The 17,041-nt window shown below is 44.8% G+C and overlaps 1 protein-coding gene across 4 annotated transcripts in view; it reads left to right on the top strand.

Annotated features, from left to right (window-relative positions):
- The window catches only part of DOK4 (docking protein 4), an 84,599-nt gene that overhangs the window by 25,969 nt on the left and 41,589 nt on the right, over positions 1 to 17,041 (top strand). For 3 of the 4 annotated variants that reach the window (XM_058155239.1, XM_058155236.1, XM_058155237.1), the window contains exon 2: positions 5,273 to 5,567. In XM_058155239.1, the coding sequence (XP_058011222.1) occupies positions 5,502 to 5,567 (66 nt within the window). In that variant the 5' untranslated portion in view covers positions 5,273 to 5,501. Of the gene's footprint in view, positions 1 to 4,845; positions 4,938 to 5,272; positions 5,568 to 17,041 lie in introns of all 4 variants that reach the window. The other variant, XM_058155238.1, reaches the window with a different exon arrangement.

Genomic DNA, 17,041 nt, shown 5'->3' with positions numbered 1-17,041 from the left:
AAGTTTGACACTCCTGTTGTAAAGTCTCCAGCATGAATTTCTATTTCATTCTACATATTTGAAGCGCTAACTGTGGAGGGTTGATGCCGCCATATGATGCTGAGCGTTTGTGTGACTTAAGTGCGAGGTGTGAAGAATTGCCAGGCAATGTTGCAAATCTTTCTCACATTTTGGTGTGCCTTCCCAGGGCAAGGAAGCTTAGTGTGAATAAAAGATGTTGACACTGATTGGGAGCATTCTCAGGGGCGAAGTGAAGAAATTGTCTGGGCGGGGAGGGAGTTCAAGCATCACCCTGGAGACCGGGGTTGCTGTGAAAGCTCTTCTCCATGGAATAAACTTCACTGTTTCATAATTTCCATCATTTTCCACTCAGGGATTCTGATTTTAATCTCCTTTTTCTTCAGCCCTGCTTGCTTTCCCTCTCCTTTTCTGTGCATCCCGCTTTGTCGGCTGGAAAAGTCAAGATTGACCCAGTGAAAGCCGGCACTGGACACTCAGCCCTGAATGTAACAGATTCTTCAGGATCCAGTCTGGGTCAGTCACTGGGATCGGAGGTATAAGTCTTCTCAGCTATTGGATTTGTGCTGGAGCCCATCCTTAGGGAACTTCCCTCTACCAGAACGTGTGCTTTGAGCTATTTTATGCATAATATAGCAAAGCACACATTGGAGTGGTGTGGTGGCCTAGAGGTGGAGCTCTCACCTCACAATCAGGAGGCTGTGAGTTCGATCCTAGGTAGAGGCAGATATTTCTCTCTCTGGGCACACTGAGAATTTATCTGCTGAACAAAGCTCCACGTTGGTGACAGGAAGGGCATCCAGCCATTACAACACTCTGCTAACTCCATTCAGTTGGCCAGGCTCCACTTTCTAGGGGATTATGGGGTCATAAGAAGAAGAGGAAGAAGAAAGAAAGCAAAGCACACATTCTGGTAGAGGAAAGTTCCAACATCAGTTCAACAGCTCAGAAGACAAAATGTCTGGTCCTGGTGACCAACCCAGATTGGATCCTGCAACATTATCCTGGGTTACGTATATTCGCCTTCATTCATAAGAGATTCTCTTTCGACCTCGACTTTAACCATTCATTTAGTGATCCCTCAAAGCACTGAAAAATGTGGTTTGTCCTCACAATTATGATTGTTGCTGCATCCCCCAGTCACATGATCAAAGCTCAGGTGCTTTGATTTCCAATGGTTGCAGCGTCCCGGGTCGTGTGACCCATATTTGCGACCTTCCCAGCCAGTTTCCAATAAGCAAAGTCAATGGAGGAAGCTAGATTCACTTAGCAACTGCATGGTTCACTTAACAATTGCAGTGATTCATTATGGCCAAAAAGGTCATAAAATCAGGCTCAATTCGCTTAACCATCCGCTTGCTTAGCCACAGAAAGTCTGGGTCTAAGTGTTGTTGGAAGTTGAAGATTAAGATTACCTGTATGTCAGCAGTAACTTTCCTTCATAAAGGTGAAGTTGAAAAAAAATTAATCTAAGTATTTCCCTCCATTTGAAACAACAGGTCCCTTCCAGCTTCTATTCCATTCCATTCCACTCAACTCCATGAGAGAAGCAACCTGAAATTAAGGAGAAACTTCCTAACAGTGAGGACAATTCACCAGTGGAACGGAAGTTGCCTTCATTGTGGGTGCTCCATGACTGGAGGTTTTTAAGAAGAGACTGGACAGTCACTTGTCTGAAACGATATACATGTAGGATCTCCTGCTCGAGCTGATGGCTTGACTAGAGGTCTCCAAGGTCCCTTCCAGCTCATTCTATCCTAAATTCTAAAAAAAAACAAAACACCCATGGTCTCAACAGCTGGGAAGGCATGAAGAGTGCTGTTATGCAAAGAACATGATGCCAGTTGTGGGAGGAACACATTTAATCTCCCAGGTCTGCCCACTAGCCAGCCTTCAGGATGCGGCCGGTCAAGAGTCAGCAGTAACGTTCAGACAAACATCCCAGAGCTTAACAATGCAAAGCAGCTACTATGGGATGCCTTGCGCAAGGGCTTCCTTTTGCAATGCTTTCGCTGACATCAGTGGGTTAGTGTGGCACACGGAGGGGGTGCAGACACAGCAAGGTGGGGAGGGGAGGGTGACGGGTGCTTCCTATCCCCGGGGGGGGGCAGCTAGTCGTGGCAGGCTTAGCTGCCGACTCAGCTGCAGCTCAGGCGGGGCCAAGCCGGAATCATCCTTTCTTCCTTTCATGTCAAATTTACAACTGGAGTTTATTTTTAGTAGCAGAAAAAAGGAGATAAGAGGAGCCAGGAAACGGTTGTGGCTGAAAAGGCAGGCCCTGCTGGAGTTTGGGAAATATTATGGATTGTGGGACAGTGGGGAGGCTGGCATTGCAACCCAGCCCAGTCCCACCCCCTAAGAAGTCAGTAGAGCTATTTATTTATTTATTTTTATTTATTTATTTTATTTTATTTGTCATAACAGCATACATAAGCATAAGCATGAAGTAACTATACAACATATAAGCATATATATGAGTATAAGCATGTAATAACTGTATGAATTGTATATAATGAAAGGAAAGAAGTAGGACAGGAACGGTAGGCAGGTTTGTGCTCTTATGCACACCCCTTAAAGACCTCTTAGGAATGGGGTGAGGTCAATAGTAGACAGTTTTTGGTGTTGTTGTTTTTTGTTTGTTTTTTTGCATTTATATCCCGCCCTTCTCCGAAGACTCAGGGCGGCTTACACTATGTTAGCAAGTCTTCATCCATTTGTATATTATATACAAAGTCAACTTATTGCCCCCAACAATCTGGGTCCTCATTTTACCTACCTTATAAAGGATGGAAGGCTGAGTCAACCTTGGGCCTGGTGGGACTTGAACCTGCAGTAATTGCAAGCAGCTGCTGTTAATAACAGACTGCATTAGTCTGTTGAGCCACCAGAGACCCTTTGGGGACTTTGAAAAGAGACCACAGAGTCAGGTATTGTGTTCCAAGCGTTAACAACTCTGTTACTGAAGTCATATTTTCTGCAATCAAGATTGAAGCGGTTAACATTAAGTTTTGCTCTTGTATTGTTGTGCACAATACTGGAAAAATGAAGATAGACTGTGATATGAAGAGGCAGTCAGGAAGATGCGAGATTGTGCAGAAATGGATAGATTAACATTGAAAATTAAACAGAAAGAAGACATAGAATATTATCAAACATGGAATCTATTTTACCAGTGGTTGGAAAAAAGGAGTGGAGATTAAGAAAGTGATCTGCGTTGTCAAGCAAACTAAATACCCAGACAACATGATGTTTCTTGAGCATTAAGAAATGTATTTAATAGAAAATCAATTTTTAAAAAAATATTTTTTTAAAAAAAGTCAGTACAGGTAGTGCCTGATTTACAACAGTTCATTTAGTGACTGTTTGAAGTTGGACCGGCACTGAAAAAAGAGGACTTAGGATCATTTTTTACACTTATGACCGTTGCAGCATCTCCGAGCCCCCTATTTACATTCAGAGGCCTGGCAACTGATTCACATTTATGACGGTTGTGGTATCTCGGGGTCATGTGATCTTGTTTTGCAAGGAACGTCGACGGGGAACACAGTTTCGCTTAACAACAATGCTACTAAATTAAGAGCTGCAGTGATTCACTTAACAACGGTGGCAGGGAAGGTTGTAACATGTGGCAAAACTCCCTTAACCAGTGTCTCCCTTAGCAACCTAAATTTTGGGCTCAGTCGTAGTCGTATGTCGAGGACTACCTGTACAGCTGGAGATTATTCTTAGTAGCAAAAAAAAAAAAAGATAAGAGGAAACGGAGCCAGGAAACGGTTGTGAATCAAAAGGCAGGCCCTGCTGGAGTTTGGGAAATGAAATTACAGATTGTGAGGCGGTGGGGAGGCTGGCATTGCAACCCAGCCCAGTCCCTCCATTGCCAGGTCAGAGATATGGTGGGAAGATATTATGGTCAGCAGGAATGACCCCCCTCCCCCCCTCCATCCCTGGCCTTGGCCGTTAAGAACAGAGGTGCCTACAAACGTTTTGGAGGATGTTCTCCAAATGGAACAAAAACAGACTAAAGCGCCAGGAAGTATTAACAACAAACAACCTGTGCTCATTTTACATGCAAGCTCTGCATTTTTGCTACTTATTTTTAAATGCTGGAGGTTGGGTGGATACAATCATACACTGCCTGGTATAGGGCAGAGAAAAGCAGTTTGAGCCGCACCAGTAAGTCCCTCTGGACATGGCAGCTGCATCAGGTTAGCCAAAACAGGACTTAAGTGGGCATCCAGCAGCCTGTAAGCCTCCATTTAGGACAGGCTCAATAAAAAGATGCATGCTTTCATTTGTTTCATGTACCAATGGAGGGCGGGGGATATATTCCCTCCCCTGCAGTACATTTATTGCATCCAGCAGCAAAAATGGTCTTTTAACATTTGACCCGTCTGCATTATCTTTATTTGTGCCGACTGCGATTTTAAAAAAAAGTCCAGGATAATCAAACTGGAGTGGCCAAACCAGGTAATTAGGCAGGGATGTCAACATGAGGAAACTCATAGTACGTGTAGCCTCCTGCGCATGTCGGCTCTTGGGATTTAATTAACCAGCCAAGTCAAATTAGTAGGCATATAAGCTCTCCTCCGTTCGTCAAGGAGCCACGACTCCCTCCCTCGTCTATTGGCAGGTGTCTCACTTTGATGCAAAACCATCTGGGTTTCTCCAACGTTGTTTGCAAGGTGGCGATCCAGCAGGCGAGAGAAAGAGAGAGGAGCTGGGGAAGCCACAGGAGGAATTCAATAAAGTCTTCTAAAGCTTTGCTCCTTGGAACCGGTGTCTTCTTCGGAGGCTCCGCTTCTTAAGTCCTGCTTTGTGTTGTTGCAGAGCGAGGAAAAGAATTGAGAAGGTCCTATTAAGTTATCCTGGTCAGATAGAATAAGGGACACAGAAGGCAACTTTAGAAGCTCACTTGAATGGTAGGTGTGCGAGTCTTCTTCTCTTCTTTGAAAAAGCGAAATGCTGCCTCTCTTCTCTTTTGTTCTTGGAGCTAGCTGTGGGAGCTTCTCTTTATGAATTACAGAGCCGAAGCGCCCGCTGAGTTAAACACCAGACGGTTCCATTCCTTCACACCCATACCAGCCACCTACGATTCTCCTGAATGGTTGAGTCGGGGGGGGTGGGGGGGGGTGAGTGATGGAAAAGGGGGGGAGGGAGGGGAGGAAGAGAGGGGAGGGGTGGGGGGTGGGGGGGGCCAGGCGAGCACGAGAAAGATGTCACCCTTTCTAATCTATCTGTCATTTTTATTTTTCAGCGCCCAGGCAGAAAAAGCCGCTTCCCCTTCCGACTAGAACAATGCTGGAGGGCAGGCGAGGTGGCGTGCCAGCCCAAGTCTGAGAACAGGTGAACAACGGGCGAAGAGGAGGGCAGGGCGAGGTTGGCGCTGACCTAGACGCTGCCCTAGAGGAAGCCAGCTTGGAGGGGGGAGAAAAAAAGAGGAGTGGAAGAGTCAAACCCTTGGCAGGCAGGCTGGCGGCTGAGCCATGGCTACCAATTTCAGTGACATCGTCAAGCAAGGGTATGTGAAGATGAAGAGCAGGAAACTTGGGGTAAGTGGAAGCCTGTATGGCCGGGTCTCTCTCCGTGGGCAGGTTGGGGACTTGGGTGAGATGCTGGCAGGGGCGAAGTGCAAGGGGAGGGGGAGAGGGGGAGCCACTGCTTTTGTGCAGAAGAATTTGCACGGGGAAGGGGGGAAACAGCTCTTGATTCTCAGAGCCTCCCTCCTAGACAGACCCTCATCACCCCCGCCCCCCAGTCTGCCAGAGGTGGGGGTGGGGGTGGCTGGAATTGTGTGGGTCCCTTCTGGCATTGCTGCATAAAGGCTGAGCATCTCTCCAGGCAAACCGGTGTTTCCATGGGGGAGAGTTGCCGACTGCTGATTGGTACAGCTCCTTTTTTTTTTTTATAAAGCTTTTTAATGGAGGATCCCTCCGTGTGTGGTTGTATCTGTGTGTCCTTGTGTGTGTGTGTGTGTGTGTGTGTGTTGCCTAGCCTGATAAATCCACTTGGGCTCTAGGGATGGTTTTGAATGGCCTGGTGTAGCATCTCTTTTCCTCAGGATGCCAAAAAAAGCTTGACCGGAACAGTTGATGCAAGTGTAGGCAAATCTTTCCGATTGTGTGGCTCGGAGGAAATTGGTAGCAGGCTCATTATTTTATTTTATTATCTATGGCATAGGCTGCGGGAGGGGGGGTTCTCCTCAGCCCTCAGTTATTTTTGATAAAGAGATGCCTTTGGGGCTCTCTGGTTCTAAACTGCTTTCCTGTGCTTTTGAAATCGGTGGAGCGCGATTTGTGCAGAAATGCAAAAGATTTGAATACAAGCAGAAATGCTGTTGAGAGATGCAGAATCCAGAGGGCTGCATTCCTTCAGAAAGGGGTCAGCTGGCACCTTTTGCAACTAGCAAACATTCTTAGAAGGCAGCAGCGTTCTTGAGTTACAGATGTTGCCTCTTCATAAAAACATGGAATCAGAAAAGATGTCCCTTCTGGTTCGTTGCTGCCACCGACTTAACACAGCTGTCCTCTTACAGTGGCTGCCTCTGGGCAGATCCTTCAGGATGCCAGCCCAAAGCCCAGCAAGATTTCTTCCCCATCTGGGTTCTTGCTAAATGACTCTGGACCCAGACTTGGGAGCCTCTTAGCTGCCCCTGGCATCCAGCAACATCTTTCATGGAAGCCAACACCTCCCTTTCTCATTCTTCACTGAGTGTTATTTTCTCCACCATGGAAAAAAAAAGCAGCCCAATGAATATTTTAATACTGCCTTCAATCTGTCCCCAGAATCCAATATTGTTAGAGGTTTCAAAAAGACAACAGAACCGAGAAACCACCTTTGTAAAGGATGCAGAAAAACTGGGGGTACAGACGTGTTGGGCATCCATGGTTGGGTCAAGTAGCATGATGGAAACTTCTGTTTCTCTGTCCTTGGGTGGGTGCTTTCAAAAGGATCCTTGAGCACTGACTCTACATCCTGCAGGATTCCCATCTATTATATTAATGATCACTCACAGGCCAGCTTTCTTCCACCTGATCCCTTACAGTGCTTAGGGTTGTAGCTGTGAGAAGTTCCAGTTGGCATGGTCAAAGGGATTCTGGGAAATGTAGTCCCAAGCATTTGGAGGGGCCCAGTTTGGGGAAAGTTGACTTAGGTTTTTGGTTCCGGTGAAGGTTTTGGCCAGACCCTTGAGAAGGAAGGGCCATTTGGAACTGTTTTGTTGGTTGCAGAAAAACCTCAAAGCCACAGGAGGTCATTTGGGTGGCCGCAGCAGGCCCAGCATCTGCCTTTCTCTTCCCACCTTATCTCTCTGCTGCAAGACGTCCCTTCTCTTGATTCATATTAAGAAATATAAATTCAGTAAATTGGGATTTGTACCTAGAGGCATTGAAGCATGTGATGGACGCATGTTATTTTGACTGTTTGAAAAATATCTTTCCCAGTTAGAGGGAAGTAAGGTTGGGTATTGTTGGTAGATCATCATCTTTGGATAGCAAGATGGGTAACATCTTGTCAGGCCCAGGTGACGGTCTCCGTTGCTGTCCTGGTTGTACCTCTTTTGTGGATGGTTGAAAACCATTGAGATCTGTTCTTCGGGGAGATGTCGAAGTGCTGAGGGTTTCTTCAATAGGAAGACAGCAAGGTTGCCATCATCTCAGCCAAAGCTGCTTCCACCAAAGACCGCATATTTGATAAAAAGTTTCCTGCATAGATACCGTATCTCTCAAGATACTGAGCTCTTGGTGTGTCACCAGAATCACTATGGAATGGTCAGAGGGTCCACAACTGTTTGGAGCCAATAAATACATTCAGGAATCTGAGAGTATCTTGTGCGCACTCTCACAAAATGGCTGTTACGGTGAGCATGGCCAAACCCCAAACCTCCCATTTCCCACAAGATAAGTGAAGTGCTGGCCTGCAGTCACTCATATTTTTACTTTCTAAGAATGCTTCCAATATCTGTGAGGGGCTTAGAGGCAAGACGAATATTCATGAGACTTGGAGGATGGTAGCTTCCTGCTCATTTTAATTAAAATAATTGAAACAATAAAATTACATACATTAGGGAGCTTGGTAGGTGTCAAGGACGATGCTAATAATCCCCAGGTACCCTCGTGAGGACCAGACAATGCTACCCTTGTTACCCATAATAGCAATCAGTGACTGCTTATGTGCATATCAGGAGGTGATCTTAAATTTTGTGTCAGGTGCCAGGGAAATCAGGAGATCTAGGCTGTTCCAAATGGGTATGAAGATTTATTGCAACTTTAAGAATCTGAACTCCTAACGGACCAAGCAAATTGGTGGGAGATCAGAATCAATGGAATTCAAGGTGGGTGGGCTTAGATCTCTTGTAGGTTTGAAGGGACTCGAGACCGATGACATGTTTGACCCCCCTCTCGGGCTCAGCTGGTCTTTTCCTACAGTTTGTCTCCTATTGTGGGAAGATGGACAGATCTATCTCTTTCCCTATCTGCAAAATTTCAAACACAAAATTGTAGATTTTATACAGCGGTTCATTCATTCATTCACTCATTCATTCATTCAGCAAATTTATATGGCTGCCCAACTCACACACAATGGTACACAAATTGGGACGTTTGAGCAGAAATTCGAGTGGATGTTGTAGGCATCAAAACTCCCTTGCCTTTGTGAACAATTTTTGTTGTTGTGATGGTGGTTAAAAGCTTTTTTGTATATTTGTATGCCTCAAATAAATGTATTGTGGGGAATCACTTTCATCTGAAGCACAGTTTTTGATACATGTGTTTTATCACTGAAAAATTCAGATATGTGCCATAAATGAAAGTTCCTTTAATGGGTGCTTCATCACTGGAGGTTTTTAAGAAGAGACTGGACAGCCACTTGTCTGAAATGGTGCAGGGTCATGATGGTGAACCTATGGCACATGTACCACAGGTGGCACGCAGAGCCCTCTCTCTGGGCATGCAAGCCCTCGCCCCAGCTCAGCTCTGCTGTACATGCGTGAGCACCGACTGCCAGCCAGGTGGTTTTCGGGTCTCTACCATGCATGCACGCTGGATGGGGCACATGTGGGAGATGAATGTGCATGCACTGGGGGCAGGGTGCACACGGGGGTCATGCACACATACACTGGGCCAGGGCTTGTGGGGGTTGCATGCGCATTGCATCTGGGTGTGCATGCACGCTTTCGGCACCATCACTGGTCCAGGGTCTCCTGCTTGAGCAGGGTGTTGAACTATAAGACTCCCAAGGTCCCTTCAGCTCTATTCTGATTGATTGATTGATTGATTGATTGAGCAAACTAAAAGGCCCTTTTAACTACTCAAACCAATAAATTCAGGGTCAGCTGTTGCTGCTTCTTTTGAAGGATGAGAAGAAGTCTGGTGGCTGTTAATAAAATTAGTAAGTGAAAAAAGATACTACCAAACTCCTGTAGCCTTTTTTCTATCGTAGACTAACATGGTTCCTCCGGTGTCTTCTACTGATGTCATTTTCCACCACAGTTGAAGACACTGAAGAGATGTTGATTCCAAGAGAATTTAATGGCAAAGACAGAAAGGGCAGCGGAAGTACATCAAATGACATACGGTAGACTCAGAGGGCTGGAGGCGATTCTAGAGGTCTTCTACTCCAACCCCTGAAGGCAGGAGAGGTATACTATGCCGGACAAATATTGTCCAATATTTTCTCAATAGCCTCTGGTGAGGGGGGAGAATCTTCTACAGGTAGGCCTTGACTTAAGTCCACAATGGAGCCCAAACGTTCTGTTATTGAGACATTTGTTAAATGAGTTTTGCTCCACTTTATGACATTTCTTGGCATAGTTGTTCATTGAATCCCTGCAGTTGATAAGTTAGTACCACAGTTGTTAAGTGAATCTGTTTCCCCATTGATTTTGCTTTTTAAAAGGTGATCATGAGCTTGGGACACAACACAGCAACGGTCATAAGTATGGGTCAGTTGTCAAGCATCTGAATTTTGACCACATGATCATGGGGCTGCTACAAAGATCGTAAGTGTGAAAAATGGTCCTAAGTTCTAACCACGGTGCTGCCACAGCTCTTCTGTGGCCTTCTTGCTTATATTTTGCAGCCGACCAGTTGATCAAACAGCAGTCCGGCTAGCAACAATTTCTCCCATTGTAAGAGTGTGTTGCTGTGATTGCAAAAATTGCCACCAGCTGCTTTCCCAATCTGCTAGCTCCCACATTCATGTTTCTGCTTGTGGCCATGGCCTGGAAGACAATTGATGGAGAAGAGATTGTCTTACATCCGGTGTGTGCCTATGGGGGAGGATGAAAAAATACTATGCAAACTGGCCTTGAACCAGCTTAAAGATTCCTTTTTCAGAAATTTCTGTTATATGCATCATTATCATGGGCAAAAAAATCAGGAGCACACATTAAGTTCCAGTCAAGCTAATTTATTACTCCTGCCTATACACAAGAATCTAGTCAATTAACAGTTCACACTAAATTGGCACTAAAGGTAAAGGTTCCCCTCGCATATATATGCTAGTCGTTCCCAACTTTAGGGAGCGGTGCTCATCTCCATTTCTAAGCCAAAGAGCCAGCACTGTCCGAAGACGTCTCTGTGGTCATGTGGCCGGCATGACTAAATGCCAAAGGTACATGGAATGCTGTGACCTTCCCACCAAAGCTGGTCCCTATTTTTCTACTTGCATTTTTATGTGCTTTTGAACTACTAGGTTGGCAGAAGCTGGAACAAGTAACAGGAGCTCAGCCGTTATGCAGCACTAGGGATTCGAACCGCTGAACTGCTGACCTTTCAATTGACAATCTCAGCGTCTTAGCCACAGAGCCACCACATCTCTTAAATTGGCATTAGATATGAGTTAATGGAATTCAAGAGGAGCCAGACTTTGAGCATTTGTGAACATGTAACAATTCTAGGCTGATTCCTCCCTTGACTCCGCCTGCAGTTCTGCCTGTTCTTTTCCTACACTGATTCCCCTAAGCCTCTCCCGAACCCACACCTTATCAAATTCAGGATATTGCTTTCATTATTCTGAATTGAGCCAGTAATTTGAGCCGCTGGATGAGATTTTCAGGACCAGACTACTCCCTTCAAACAAAGCCAAGGTCTCTCTATAGGTACATAATTTTCTTTTAATACTTTAATGAAATGAACTTGTAATCCAATAAAACTGACCAGTAGAAGAAAGGTATGGCAAAGGAGAGGAACAGCATCTTCAGAGAGGAGGTAGGGAATTCACTGGCACAAGATACTGATAGTCCATGATTTATGACTGTAACTGAGAATGTAAGTCATGACAGCCATAAAGCAGGTCATCAGATTTGTTTTTTGCAGTGGTCATTAAGTGAACCCATTGGGTTGTTCTGAGCAGTTTTTGTCCGAAACTGGAAGTAATGGCAATTTTTCCGCAAAAATCTAAATGGTAGTTGTATGACTGCAGGACATTGTAAATGTGAGCCAGTTGCTGAATGTCCAAAATGCATTCATGTGACTGCGGGCACGGTCATAAGTACCTTTTGGAGGGTCCATAGTAACTTTAAGGTAAAGGTAAAGGTTCCCCTCACACATATATGCTAGTTGTTCCCGACTTTAGGAAGCAGTGCTCATCTCCATTTCAAAGCCGAAGAGCCAGCGCTGTCCGAAGACGTCTCTGTGGTCATGTGGCCGGCATGACTCAATGCCAAAGGCACACAGAACGCTGTTACCCTCCCACCAAAGGTGGTCCCTAGTTTTCTACTTGCCTTTTTTAGGTGCTTTCGAACTGCTAGGGTGGCAGAAGCTGGGACAAATAATGGGAGCTCACCCTGTTATGTGGCACTAGGATTCGAACTGCTGACCTTTTGATTGACAAGTTCAGCATCTTAGCCACCGAGCCACCTACTCCCTATTGTAAGGAGTACCTTACAGTTATGGCTACTACCTGAGATGGTTTTAAAGGGAGATCAGACACAATCAAGGGGCCAAAAGCTCGATGTCTTTGCTAATCATAAAGGCAAAGTGCTATCCACCATGTAGGAGACAAGTTACATGTTCTGGGGAGCAAGAATGGGCCTTGTGTGTGTCTGTGTGCCTGTGTCCTTGTCTGCACAGTTGCTTGGTGTGGGAAATAGGAAATGAGAAAGTGGTTGTGGAGGTCCTCTTGGTGCCTCTATTTTCTGGTGGTGGAAGAGATAATTGGGCAACTCTAGAGGAACTTTGCTTTGGATAGGTATCCCCTGTGCACACCAGAATTAAATTGATTGGCCCAAGTCAGTCAATCCATCTGCTGCCCAATCCACATCCAGAAAGCAAGTTTCCATTGCAGCCTCACTCATGTTCTCTCTCTGGATCTCTCGTCAAAGCACGCTGATCCTGTGTGGCTCTGGCTTTAGATTAGATTAACAGAGTTGGAAGGGACCTTGTAGGTCATCTAGTCCAACACACACACCCTCCGCCAAAGCAGGAGACCCTATATCGTTTCTGACAGATGGCAGTCCAGTCTCTTCTTGAAAGCTTCCAGGGATGAAGCTCCCACAACTTCTGAAGGCAACTTCTGTTCCTTCAGTTGATGGCTCTCACTGTCAGGAAATTTCTCCTTATTTCCAGGTTGAATCAGTTTCCTTAATCATTTTCCATCCATTATTCCTTTTCTGGCCTTCAGGTGCCTTGAAAAACAGCTTGATCCCCTCCTCTCTGTGGCAGCCCCTCAAGTATTGGAAGACTTCTATCCTGTCTCCCCTGGTCCTTCTCTTCACTAGACTAGCCAGGCCCAGTTCCTGCAACCGTTCTTCGTATGTTTTAGCCTCCAGTCCCCTCATCATCCTGGTTGCTCTTCTCTGCACTATTTCTAGAGTCTCAACATCTTTTTTATAGTGTGGTAACCAAAACTGGATGCAGTATTCTAGGTGTGGTCTTACTAGGGCTTTATAGAGTGGTATTAGGACCTCACTTGATCGTGATTGTATCCCTCTGTTGATTTAACTTCTGCTCCATTAGCCTTTAGGCCCCCAGGGGTTCTTCTCCAGATCCAGGGCAGTGCTCCAGTTTTGGGAGGCTCGGCGTTCAGCAGTCAGGAAGGAAGGCCCATCTGTCTTCATTGCAATGCTTCCTCTTACGTGCATTTTGTCGCTTTGCAACATGGAAAAAGGAGAGCGTGCGCATCATTCCGCGTGCGTGGTTATTTTTCCAAAGGGCAGCCTTGGCCAGACCGGCGTACAACTCTAGGATTCCCGGCCAGCTGCATCAGGGGTTACACTGAACGATGCTGCCCTAGGAAATGACTTGCTGATGCTTTTAAAGCAAGGATGCAAAATTTATGGGAGGCCGCCCTTGGCAATGTTCCTAAAACTCTATCTGCGATGTTACAAATAATAAGGAGGGAGAACGTTTTAACCACAGGGGGAATGCCAGCACAGTTTAGAAGAAGCTTTGTCCTCTCTGAGTGGTTTTCGAAGAACGGGTGATTTTGAAAGCCAGCAAACATGTTTCGGTTTAAGCCTGTCAGCAAAAACCACAGGATGAAAATATCGGAATATTTGCTTCTGTCTGCCTTCTATAGGAGCGGTGTGGATCAATGTGAAGTGTTTGGCATTTTGCTGATTATTTCTTTTTTGGGGGGAGGATGTGTTTAGAGCATTTCAAGGCTTAAATGAATTAAGGCAGGGGAAGTGCACCTTCCCTTGAATATGTTTCTCTCAGATATCATGAGCTAAATATCTGGAAAGAGTGCAGAGAAGAGCAGCAAAGACGATTAGGGGACTGGAGGCTAAAACATACAAGGAACAGTTGCAGGAACTGGCACGGCTAGTCTAGTGAAGAGAAGGACCAGGGGAGGCAGGATATCAGTCTTCCAATATTTGAGGGGCTGTCACAGAGAGGAGGAAGGGGGTCAAGCTATTTTCCAAGGCACCTGAAGGCCAGACAAGGAATAATGGATGGAAACTGAACAAGGAGAGATTCAACCTGGAAATAAGGAGGAATTTTCTGATAGTGAGAACAAATAACCAATGGAACAGAAGTTGCCTTTGGAAGTTGTGGGAGCTTCATCACTGGAGGTTTTTAAGAAGAGACTGGACAGCCACTTGTCTGAAATGGTATAAGATCTCCTGCTTGGGGGGGGGGGGTTGGACTAGATGACCTACAAGATCCCTTCCATTGATTTGCTTCGTCTTCAGGAAAAACCCAATGAAGTGGATTCAGACTGAATCTTGTGATTTCCTTAAATGTAATTTCATGGGGAATTTGAATTTGGAGATTGCGTGGTTGTACAGATAGTCCCCAACTTACAACTTACATTCATTTAATGACAATTCAAAGTTACAACAGCACTGAAAAAAGTGCTGTGAAAAACGTGACCTATGACCATTTTACATACCATTGCAACATCCCTTGTGTTCATGTGATCAGAATTCAGATGCTTGGCAACTGGCATGTACTTATGACGGTTGCAATGTCATGTGATTCTCTTTTGCAACCTTCTGACAAGCAAAGTCAATGGGGAAGCCAGAATCACTTAATAACCTTGTTCCTAAATTAACAGCTGCAGTGATTCGTTTAACTGTGGCAAGAAAGGTTATAAAATGGGGCAACATTCACTTAACAATTGGGCTCAGTTGTGGTCATAAGTCCTATTGATGGGTGGTAGAAACAAAAATGACAAGGACTGAATTCAAAACAAGTGAGAAACCCTCAGGCTCCATGGAATCGCTAGAACCTTATTTGTGTCCCAAAGGTGCTTTTTTTCAAGAGGCAACTGGACTTTCTGGTTTTTCTTTGAAGATGTTTCTCTTCACATCCAAGAAGCTTCTTCTGCTCTCTTCAAAGAAATTCAAAGCAAAGCTGGCTGGGGAATTCTGGGAGTTGAAGTCCGCCAGGCTTAAAGTTGCCAAAGTTGGAGACCTCTGCACTATAACACTGTTTCTCAACCTTGACAACTTTTAAGGTGGATTTCAACTCTCAGAATTCTGCACCCATCAAGTCTGACGTCAGGACATAACCAGCCCCATTGGCTGGCAAGCCACAATAATTCAAACTAAACAGTTAATCAGTATTTGTGAGTGAATTCTATGATAGAGGGCTACCCTTCTTTCCTTCCAGCTCTATATCTTACTGAATTATAGAATGACAGAATTGGACAGGACCTTGGAGGTCTTCTAGTCCAATCCCTGCTCAAGCAGTAGACCTTATATTATTCTCAAATTCAAATCTTTATTGTCAGTGCACATATGTACACTCATATGTACAATGAGACTGGTTGAGCTCCCTCAGTGCACCCCTCCCCCCAACACAATACAACTCAGAGTGAAGACAGAAAATCCCTAACCCAATAAATCATATTAACAAACACCCAGTCCTATTGCACCAGTGTGAACATGTTACACGTTGCGCTGGCCCTGCAGTCCATCATACTACGTAGTTATGATGTTATTTCTCATTCAGGAGTCTGACAGCCCATGGTTAAAAACTGTTCTTCAGCCTGTTTGTGCGGCTGGCTATACTTCTATATCTCATTTCCGATGGTAGGAGGGTAAAGAAGTGGTGACCAGGGTGAGAGTCATTCCTGAGAATTTTTCTCACTCTTCTAAGACTGTGAGCCCCATTCTGAACAAATGGCTGTCCATTCTCTTCTTGAAAGTCTCCAATGATGGAGCACCACCACTTCCAGAGGCGGTGGAAGTGCCTCCAATGATGAATTGTTCTCACTGTCGGGAAGTTTCTCCTTAATTTGAGGTTGGATCTTTCTTTGATAAGAATAGAATAGAATAGAATAGAATTCTTTATTAGCTAAGTGTGATTGGACACACAAGGAATTTGTCTTGGTGCATATGCCCTCAGTGTACATAAAAGAAAAGATACCTTCATCAAGGTACAACACTTACAACACTTAATGATAGTCATAGGGTACAAATTTAACACTTAATGATACAACACTTACTGATAGTCATAGGATACAAATAAGCAATCAGGAAACAATATCAGTATAAATCATAAGGATACAAGCAGCAAAGTTACAGTCATAAACGGAAGGAGATGGGTGATGGGTACAATGAGAAGATTAATAGTAGTGCAGATTTAAGCTTCCACCCGTTAGTTATTGGGTTTTGACTAGGTGGCTCAGTGGCTAAGACACTGAGCTTGTCGATCAGAAAGATCGACAGTTTGGTGGTTCAAATTCCTAGTACAGGTCTCTTGCAGGGGATTGGACTAGATGATCTCCATAGTCCCTTCCAACTCTGTTACTGTTACTTCTTGTCTTGCCCTCAGGTGTTTTGGAGAAGGTGGAGGGTTCAGTGGGCAAATGACTCAACGGAGGTGGGCTTCGATGCTCCTACTTAACTGGCTGGAGTGACTTCATCCGGTGCGAGGTGGGGTTTGTTTAGGATTGCATCGAATTTGAATGCACTGTGATTGGTTACCTTTGTTAACCAACTGCTTTTTAAAGTCCCCACAGCATATTAACCTTCCTGCTGACCCAGTTAGGTGCCTTGGAAGAACAAGGACATTTTTAAATAATTGTATTGATTTTTTACAGGAGAGCACAAAGCATAGGATCAACTTTATTCTACGTTGAATTGATTTCCTTGGCCAAGTTGGTGCCCTTAGATTTTTATCTGTTTTTCAGCCAACACAGCAGGTTCAGCATTTATCTCTTTTACAGACTTGCATAAAACACCGTTTAAAGCTGACATATATAGAAATTAACAAGATGTGCCAGTGGTAGAGGTTGAGTCATGCCATTGATGGTGTTTTATTCATCTTCCTATCTTTATGGCCTGAATTCTGCTTATATTAGGGTGTTGAGAACGGGGCAATTAACATTTCACCTCCGCTATGTTTAATAACAACTCTTACGATATTTAAGGGATTCTGAGAGGCACCACAGTCTTGTGGAAAGGAATGCCCATTATTGCTGTAAAAGAGTGGGCTTGCCAAATCAAAATAAAATAGGAAATCAGTGGTCCTCTTCTCCCCGATATGGCAAACTGGCAGAGGAAAATATTGGTGGCACCTGAGATAGAAAAAAAAAAAATGATCAGGGAAGATTCATTCGTGGCGTAGAATTGGTA

Source organism: Ahaetulla prasina, chromosome 12, assembly GCF_028640845.1.
Source record: "Ahaetulla prasina isolate Xishuangbanna chromosome 12, ASM2864084v1, whole genome shotgun sequence".
Classification (NCBI taxonomy): Eukaryota; Metazoa; Chordata; class Lepidosauria; order Squamata; family Colubridae; genus Ahaetulla; species Ahaetulla prasina.
This window is presented reverse-complemented; position numbering and strand designations above follow the sequence as displayed.